This window comes from Sturnira hondurensis, unplaced genomic scaffold (assembly GCF_014824575.4).
Source record: "Sturnira hondurensis isolate 20B ecotype Veracruz unplaced genomic scaffold, ASM1482457v3 Scaffold0018728, whole genome shotgun sequence".
Taxonomy (NCBI): Eukaryota; Metazoa; Chordata; class Mammalia; order Chiroptera; family Phyllostomidae; genus Sturnira; species Sturnira hondurensis.
In genome coordinates this window covers 977,086-986,982 of record NW_028091359.1, presented here as the reverse complement: position 1 = coordinate 986,982, position 9,897 = coordinate 977,086, and the positions used below count along the sequence as shown (strand labels likewise).

Here is a 9,897-nt window from a genome sequence, read left to right as displayed (position 1 = left end):
TCTCACTCCTCATAGCTTTTCAAAACTGCTACCTTCACTATTAAGCTCCATGAGTTTCCCCAATTCAAACTTGAGCTTATTCAGCGTTTTGAATTTTCTCACAAAGACATCATGGAGTGGATAAATGGATTGTCAAGCTTTTTCTCTGTCTTTTCCAACACTATTTAGAAGCAATTTATTGACCACTTTTTTTTCAAATCATTTGTCTGCATTTCTTGGGTCCCATTTTCCATAATCTTTTCTGGACTTGGTGGACCTGCTGATGCTGAGCTTAAGAGGTCTTTCAGATCTGATTGTTATGTTTTTTGGTAAAATCAACACAAAATCGATGAAGCAAATAACCATCAGCAGTCTTGATATTAACACGAGCTTTAGTCACAGTCTGCCATTTGTCGGCCATGGAGCACATTTTGTCCTGGGTAAGGTCCACGCCGTGAAAATTAGTCAGGCAGTTTTTGCCCTGTACATCCTCAGTAATTAGCTTGACTTTTCTAAATGCATCTTCATCATTCTGCAGATCAGCTAGGTTCACTTCAAAAACACAACTCTTGAGACCATCTGATGTGATTTGGTTCCTTGAGTTCTCGTGATGGCTGTTTTTCCAAAATTTCTTATGTTGAACGTAGCTGGTGCTTTCACATTGTAACAATCTTTCTTAGAAAATGGGCCAACCGTGTTCTTCTTGGCTCCCTCTTTGCTGCCTTCATAAGTCACTTATTCTTGCTGACAACCATGGTGTTGCTTAGAGAGTTAGAAGACCTGCCTTTTGGTTAGACATATTTATGACAAAGACTCTGCCACTTCTTCAGCATAAACACTGGTGCGTGATTAGGATGTCCCTCATTTTATGAAACAGATGTATTTCTGAACCTTTTTGGCATTAAAGCAACTTTCCATCAGGTGATTTTCCTCTACATTCTCAGAAAGCTGTCTCTGTTACTCTGGGTTGGAATTGGTTCTCTCCTTCCTGAAGGAGTCTTTGTGGGTATACCGTGTGTGTATACCGTGTGTGTGTGTACGTGTATACCATAACTTCCTCAACACACCTCTTTGAGGTAATACAATGTAATGTAGAAAAGCATGGGCCATAGAGTCGAACAGGCTCAACTCAGAATCCAGCTTCACTTACTAGCTGTATGTGATCTGGGTTAGTTTCTTAACCTCTGTAAGCCTCAGTTTCCTCCTCTGTAAAGTGGGGATAAAAATAGTTCCAATTTATTAGAAACTTGTGAGGCTTAAACGAGATAAGATATGTCAGCATTTAGAAAAATGCCTGGAATACAGTAAACATGCAGGACTGCTTAATCATTCCTCCTCTCAAGCACTTTACAGGTGAGTATTTTACAGGCGAGGAAACTGAAGCTCACCTGTATAATGTCTAAAGATTAGCTTCGGTACATTATAACTTAGAAGACATACGGTACTGCAGTTAAGAACTCTGGAGTTGTGTATACCTCCTGCATGTTCCTTTCCTGCCGTTCATTATTTATACATCCCTGAACAAATAATTTAATTTCTCTTAGCCTCCATTTCTTACTTGTAATATGGAGATGATAATTAATGATAATATCTACCTCACTGCTTATCAGGATTCAATGAGGCGCAGTGTGTAAAGCACTTGGCTCCTGGAAGGCACCCAGAATGCTGGAAGCCACTATGACTGCCCAAAGTCTCGCAGTCCACAAGTGGCAGGACCTAGATTGAAATGCAGTGGTCTGACTCCCAGGCGCTTGCCCTTTCCTAATAAATTCACCACCAGTTCCCTTGCTCTCTGAGCTAGAATTTTAAAGAATTAGCAGAGGCAATCAATAATTGGAAGGCTTTTCTCAAGTCTGTTAATATTAGTTTATGTTTGCTTTTTGATGACGGCTTTATAGTTTTTCACAAATATGTACTCACACACCCATAATCTTGCACTAGCCTTTCCTCTCTCAATCAAAATATACTCCCCTCACCAATTTCATGGAGAAACAGCCAACACGTCAAAGGAACACGCTCCTGCCTTCACCCACATGGACTGTTCAAAACATGTGCCTTTGAAAGAAGTCGTCATCCCAGAGAAAACATTACAGACTTCCTTGCAGTGAGGATTAGGGTTAACACTCAAGTTTGTGGAGTGAAACCCAAGTGAAAGGGAAAGGTAAGAGCTTGTCTTCTTCTCCCAGCGAGACATGCCTTGGAACACCGACCCTCCCCATCACCAGGAGGGAAGTGACCAGCCATAGGGTCAAGGAGTGGTGACCAGGTTCGCTACAAGGGCAACAGAGGGAGCAGACAAAAGAACAGAAAGTGGAAGCGGCTGGCTGAATGCCTGAGCATGTTTCTTTGCTGAAAGAGAATGGCGGGACAACGATACAAACTGAGAGAGAGGAGGGTGGAGGGGGGAAAGGACAGCTAATGGATGGGGTGGCCCAGCAGGGGTCAGAGGTCATGAGGGCACTCAGTAAACTAATTGGCCACTCTGTGCATATTCACTTTCTGCTTCCAGCCTACAGCTGGGCCTTGAGAGAAAGCTCTGGGGTCGAAGCTGCCTTTATTTATTTAATCCCTGAGATTGGAGGCCGGTGGTGGAAGGCAACTGAAACTGAGAAGTGAGACGAATACTCTCTCCTTCTCCTGAGACAGCTGACCAGGGGCAGCCTTCTACAAAGGGAAATGCTAAAGATTCCACTTCATTCATTCATTCATTCATTCATGCATTTCATCATCATTAGCAGCACCTCTGTATGTTAATTGGAAGCCCTAGAAAATGTTATTCGAGGCACAGTCCAGATGAGAAAGAATTATAGACACCTTTAGCTTGGAACATGTAGATTGTCAGAGTTAGGCCTGGTCTTTGGGGATCATCAAATCCACCTTTCTTGTCTCATACTAAATGCAATGAAGAAAACAATTTGCTCAAACCCACAGAGAAAGTAACAGACAAGGGAGCAGAGCTTAGGTCTTCTCACCTGTAGTTCAGAGATGTTTCCATTACACTCTTCTCAGAAACATACTAGCTTTGAAATCGTGTGCAGACTGCTGTGGGTAACGGTTCAGCCTCTGGGCCAGAGAGCTGGGCGAGAATGTGGGCTACCAGCTCTGGGCCTTAAGATGGTTAACCTTTCAGAGTGACACTTGGCTTATCTGTAGAAAAACAGGGTTATTATGTGGATGGAATGAGGTAAGTGCATGGAAATTGAGCATATGCTTCAACAAATTTTAACTACTGCTGTCACTGTCGCTACACTTTAGAGCCCAGTGTAGACTGTTCATGACGATAAACACGTAAGGGTGAATATCTACTCTGTCCTCCCCTATAATCTCCATGGGCGACCCATTCCAAGATGAAAACTCTCATTCCCCCTCAGGTAAGGGAACTGTGAAGATAGAAGGGAAATGTTAGAGTTCTGTCTGAACTTTCTACAGACGTGGCCGTCTGCATTCGGAATGAGCCAAGAGCTTCAACAGCGCCAGGTGCATCATTAGCACTTAGAAAGGTTAGTCGTAGTTGTTGTTTGGTATTATTTCTGGGAAGGAGGGACCTCTTTGTTACTGCAGAGTTTTGAGCCTAAGCCTGGCTTGCCTGTCATAAAGGAGATTCACAGATCAGATGGAGGTTGGCCAGGGTGCGGTCTGAGTTCCGTGTATTTTCTTTTTAACTTTTGTGTAGTTGAATAGAACCAGTTTGTCTTACTCTTTTCAGAGTTCCGAAACAGACCATCACTCTGGTACTGTTTCATGTGGACTCTGGAGCAGATAAAAAGATGAAAATTCAAAAGAAACTAGGTTATTTATGAACATTGGCTCTCCTTTCCCACACAGGGCTTTACACTATGAACCCCGTCGGGTCACAGGGTGGAGACTACCCTTCTACCCCAGATTTAATTTTGAAGCTCCCTTTCATCACCTATTCTTCCCCCTTCATTCATTCATTCATTCATTCATTATTGAAGTTTAATTTACAAACAACCAAATGATGCATCTTAAGTGCTCAATTCAACAAGTTTGGGCAATTGGATACACTCACGTAACATCCACTGAAAAGAAGATACAGAACAGTTTATCACCCCAGAAAGTTCCCTCTTGCTCCTTTTCATTCAGTCCCTCAATCTGCCTCTTCTCTATCCCTAGGCAATTCTGACTCTGTCACCCTAGATTTGTTTTAAATTTCACACAGATTTGTATCAGGCTCCTTTTGTCAAACGTGTATTTTGGGATTCATCCACAATGTTTATGTATCAGTCATTCATTCCTTTTTATTGACTACTACTCCAGTGTATAAATGTACTATAACTTATCCATTTTCCCCTGATGGATATTTAATTCTTTTTTCAACTTTTGGCTATGATGATTATTCTCATATATTTTTCTGAGCCTCATTGCATTTATGTTTTAATTATAAAACATAGAACAGTTCAGAGAATATTACAGGTATTCAGGTACCTGAATACCTGTAATATTTAACAAAAGTTAATGTTTCACCATATTCAGTTTTTTAAAAGAACAATTACAGATTTACTTGAAACTTGTATTTCTCCCTACTCCTGTTCCTGTCTTGTACTTCAGAAGTAATCACTTTGCTGAAGCTGGTTTGAATCCATTCTGTGTTCTTTCTTGTCTAATAATATGTGAGATGGATGGATCTGTCTTCCTGTAATATGCTGAACGCTTGGTGGGCCCTTTCCACCTGGAAGTTATCTTATTTCGAGAAGTTTCTCTTGGATTATTTATCTGAGAATTTCTTCTCTTCAGTTTCCTCTGCTCTCTCTTTCTGAAACTCCTAAATTTAGATATTGGACCTCCTTGACTGGTACTCGTATTTTATTTTCTGTCCTATGCTTTTTTTTCTCTCTGTCTTTTTTTTTTTTTTTTTGTAAAATGTTTAAAAAGAAAATTCTCACCTGAGGATATGTTTATTGATTTTAGAGAGAGAGGAAGGGAGAGAGAGAAAGAGAAACATTGATGTGAGAAAAAAAACATCAATCATTTGCCCCTATATATGCCCCGACTGGGGATGGAGCTCACCATCCAGGGGTGTACCCTAACTGTGAATCAAACCACGATCTTTTTTTTTTTTTTTTGGTGGGGGGGCGGTGCGTGGTGTACGAGATGACACTCCAACCAACTGAGCCACCTGGCCAGAGCAATTTTCTCATATTATGATCACCAAGAATATTACTTTCTTCGGGTAGAATCTTCCAGTAGGTTTTAGTCCCTTTACAGATGAAGAAATGTAGGATCAGAGTGTTAAATAATGTCCTCAGGTTGACACAGGGAGTAAGAGGCAGAACTGGAGTCAAACCCAGCTCTGGGTGACTTGGTGCCCGCACACCTCCCCACCCTACATCGTATCTATGGCCAGGCTCTACCTTCAGAAAGAACTGCGCTGGACACTCCCCACATCCTCTTCTGCATGGGACAGAGGATGTGCAAGGGCCACTCATCAGGGAAAAACCATCATCTTCATAATTACTACAAAAAAATCTTGTTAAAGGTCAAAATGGGTGCTGGATGCTATAGCCTGGAATCGATTTTCAAGCCCCAAAGTGAAGGTGTTTGGAAGTAGGAGTAAGTCATCTTTGACTTGGGAAGCTAGCCGAAGGGTATGTCTTAAGACGGGTTTCATCTCGTGTGCGGACTGGCTGGTTTCACTTACTGCTTCTCATACAGCATTCATACACCAGATCAAACATAAAAGTGTGCTTTCAGAATATAAGTCAAGGGCATAGTTCCTACAGAATCTGGGATCACTGGGATGTGCACACGTGCGTGTACGGCCACACACATATACACCTGGCATGGGTAAGTACACACACCACACTGCCATGTTTTGTGATGAGCAAGCAGTCCCTGGAAGCAAGGGTGCCTCCAGGGAAAAAGCAAGGGCATGGGTCACTTACACCCCAAGGGGGTGAGGGGAGTCTGCCCTCCTTGAACTGAGTCCCGGTGGGGCAGTCTTTCCAGAGATACATCCAGGGGCCTGGGGACATAGTTCCATCAGGTCTGCCCAACACATAGCCTGGTCTTAGACAAGCGAGGAAGGCTGGCAGAAATGCCTACCTCACAGCCCCTAGGCAGAGTCCTGTGCTCTGTTTGGGGCCCTGGCCAGCAGTTCTCTGTCAGGGATGCTTTCTTAGGTCAAAGGGAAAGCATTGTTGCTTCTCTGTGGCCAGGCAAACAAGCAGCTGGCTTTGAAGTCCCAGGGGGATTTGCTCAGGCTGCAGTTGGGAGACTGAGGAGAGGCCTGCAAGCCTCCCCCAAGCCTGGCTGTGTTTGTTAACTGGGCCAATCAGCTCGGGCCTGGGGTGTTTGATGTCTCCAGAGAAGTGGGAGGAGGGAGGCATGCTATGGGGGATTTTGAGGGACATCTTTCAACTCCTGCTGAGCCTGCAGTCCCACCTAGGAGCAGACTGCAGACCTGGCTGAGTCCAGAAAAGCCTGGGACAGGGATGCAGGGGGAGGAAACACCTAGTGCGCTCCCTTCAGGGTAGCCTCCTGGGGTGTGGTGCTTCCCCTGGACACCTCAGGTGTGCTGCAGGTGTGCTGCTTCCCCTGGACACCTCTTTTTATTCGGGTGACATCGGGTAAGAATAGATGTCAAGGGAAGACTGGAACGGGAAGAGAGGCGTCCAAAGGTGTCACTGGTGCCTTTAGCAGCCATCCATGGGCCTGAGGTTCCCACTTGCAGATTTCCTCTCCCCCCCCCTTCCACCAACTGCCTCCCTGCCTCCCTGCCTCCTACACCCACCCATCCTCCCCTCCCACCCACCAGCAAAGCAGTTTGCCTTTCTCCAGGCACAGCTCTGCTATATGTCTGAGTCTGAAGCTACAGGTAGACCAGACCTACCGCCCGCTTCCCCCAAGCAATAAAATGTACTGGGTGAGGAACCCGGAGGGTGGGGGAGAAACTTCTAGAAAACAAAAGCCTGGGTAAGACAATGCTTCCCACTGGGCTGGCTCTCTGTCTGGGCTTGCCTCAGGATATCACTACATTCTGAAGCATGTTTGTGACCTTTGGGGCCTGGTCATAGGAAATTAGGTAAGAAATAAAGCATTATGATTAACCAGTTCAATGTCCCATACAATATTAGCCACAAACAACTCCACATGCCTCTCTCCACCCTCCTCTCACTCCTAAACTTTTTTATCTGCTACAACCAAGTGTGCACATTTCCACGAGGTTCTCGCCCTACCCCCAGCACCGTTCTTTAGTCCGTCCTTACCTGTCTACTCCCCCTACCCCTGACGTGCTGCAATTGAGAAAGAGCCTATTTATGATAAGACCTTGAAATAGGGAGTTATAAATCCTTCCCGGACAGCCTCTCTATCTCAGTGCTAATGCTTGTGGTGCCACCAACAGGAGACTCACCCGGTTGTGACCCATCCCCTCTTACTCCTTGGAGTTCACTGCTCCTCCTCTGCAAACATGGGACAATGGGCAAATGGAGTTACCTGTCTCAACAGGTGCTAGCCTGGCCTCACTTTCCTGCAGGGTGATGGGGAGGTCACCCTTCCGCCCACCCGCTCTGGACATTCCTGTGATTGTAAAACCACCCCCACCCCATTGGAGCTGATCCTCCTGTTGGTCCCCTGTGACTTCAGCTGTGGGAGGCTGAGCCCACCTCAATGGCTTTAGAAGGCCTTACTTTATCTACTGAGTCCCCTGGCCAGTGGGCAGGCATCACCTGCATTGTCCGGGAGGGCCCTGGTGGCGCCTCTGAGCTTCCCTCTGTCATGCAATGGGTATGTTCCATACTAGCCTTCCCTACTAAGCACGAGCCCCTTGAGGGAAGAGCTTGTTTCTTATTCCTCATTGAACACCCCTGCCTGGCAGACTGCGCGGAACATAAATATTTAGCAAATGACTTATGTGAATGCTGGCATACTCCTCCCTGGCAAGTATTTTGGGGAGTGTCCTCTGTGCAGTGATTCTGCTAAGTGGTAGGAGGTACAAAGGTGAATTAATTAGACGTCGCTCTGACTCTCAGGGGCTTACATTGGAGTCAGGGAGGCCAGAAAAGCTGCACTCGGCAGGATGTCAGAGGAAGCACTGGTCAGAGAAAACTTACTGCATATATACTCAGAGCCAGACGGTCGCTCAATGCTCATCTCTGAGTATTCCAGAGTAGAGCTATTAACTTGCCTTATGTGGCTCAGTGGCCTGGTCTCCAAAGTGTGAATAAAAGTAAAAAAAATTATATATTGTCTCTACTTGGAAAGAATTTCCCAGCCCTTTGGCCTGGGAAACAGGCTGAGGGGGTCAAGTAAAAATTGCCACCACTGGTTCCCAAGTGGAACTGCACTTGTTATCAGTGTCCATGCTGTTTGGTTGGGTTGCCCGTGGATTTGCGTCCGGGGCTGACACCATTCTCAAGAGAGATAGAGGCATTTCCTGGCTGGTGTGGCTCAGTGGATTGAGTGCCAGCCTGCAAACTAAAGGGTCGCTGGTTCGATTCCCAGTCAGGTCACATGCCTGGGTTGCAGGCTAGGTTCCTAGTAGGGGGCACTTGAGAGGCAACCACACATTGATATTTCTCTTTTTCCCTTCTTTCTCCTCTGTCTAAAAGTAAATAAGTAAAATCTTTAAAAAGAGAGGTGGGGGCATCTGTCTGGAGCTCAGTTCATCCCAACACACCTTCACTGAGTGCCTCATCTGTGCTGAGTGTTGCACTGGCCATCAGGAATAGAGAAAATAATAACGGGGTCACAAGTCTTTCTGTAGGATGGGGAACTTACATCTCAGAGAGCTTGGGAGAAGGACAGCACGTTGATCTCTTGGGGTCCCAGGGTCAGCCCAGATAATGTGAGGGGCTGCTGCTTTCCCAGTGCCATGGTCTCATCGAGGGGGCTTTCACTGCGGGGACGGGGTCTAGCAGCACGCATGGCCAGTGGGGACACTGTCAATGGCAACATTTTTCTGCTTGGTTCTTTTAAGTGAGTGCTTCTGAAACTTTTCTACTGAAGTACCATTCACAGTTCTCAAGGGGCCTAGGATTTTAGATCACTGCAAACAGGAAATTTCTTTGAAACCCCATATTTTATCTTAAAAATGCACATACATTTTGTATTTTCTACCATGATCTATCAGTTTGCTTTCATATAAAAGGCAGTTAGAATTACTTGTCTCTGAATAAAATTGATGCTCCAGAAATAAAATTTCTCCTGTGGCTTCTTATAGCCCTGGTTCACTGTTCTACGGGTTTGAGAAGCATGTTGTTTAGGCTATCAGACCCAATAAATACATGCACCGCACTTGGGGGTACCACCTCAAAGGAAGCTTCTAATACTTTTGTGCGGAAAACATCCTTAATCCCAAAACATACTCCCTTGGGTCTGTCCTAGGCTGCCCCGGCCACACGCTCCTCTAGTCTGACCCCAGGGACCATTGCTGCACTTCTAGGCTGATCATGGCCCCTCCAGCAAGATTTGGATATCAGATGACCAGTACCACTGTTTCCCAAACACCTGGGCACAGTTGCTGTAGGCACTTTGTTGTCTCCTGGATAGGGAAGGGGCCTGGAAAGGGGCTGCAATGAGCCTGAGATCCCGAGGGCAGTTGAAAACAAGGAATAGAGTGGGTACTGACTGAAGTAGTCATCTAACGTGTCCTTGGCTAAGTTTTATCCTTGAAAATGGTCTCCAGGGAGGCCAATAACACAAGCTCAATGGGGTAAGCCCAGGGCCTTTTGCCACTTACTGCTCCTGCCCTTCGATGTTCTGCCTCAAAGCCTAACTACACAGTTAGTAGGTCCTGAACTAAGTTTGGGGGCCATGGTGAATTGCCTGCAACAACTTACAGAAAGGTAAAAAACAAAAAACAAACAAACCATAAATTAAGAGTCCCCTCCAAGTTCCCCTTACCTGCCCAACTGCCCTTGGAGATGATGCATCAAACCTTGAATGTGCAAACACACT

The 9,897-nt window shown here is 45.5% G+C and overlaps 1 protein-coding gene across 1 annotated transcript; it reads right to left on the bottom strand.

The window, feature by feature from the left end:
• Window positions 1–426: 426 nt before the first annotated feature.
• On the bottom strand, window positions 427–8,814 carry LOC119003620 (40S ribosomal protein S3a-like). Its single transcript, XM_037070077.1, has 2 exons — window positions 8,777–8,814; window positions 427–697 (listed from the first exon to the last, which is right to left on the bottom strand). Exons 1-2 carry the CDS (start codon window positions 8,812–8,814, stop codon window positions 529–531), a joined length of 207 nt encoding a protein of 68 aa, XP_036925972.1. The 3' UTR covers window positions 427–528.
• Between the last annotated feature and the right edge of the window lie 1,083 nt (window positions 8,815–9,897).

Bases quoted from the DNA above. Each gene is read 5' to 3' on its own strand.
- LOC119003620 (XM_037070077.1), bottom strand. From the start codon at position 8,814: ATGGCACTGGGAAAGCAGCAGCCCCTCACATTATCTGG. The intron at 698-8,776 runs GCTGACCCTGGG...TTATGAAGGCAG, and splicing joins CAGCCCCTCACATTATCTGG to CAAAGAGGGAGCCAAGAAGA.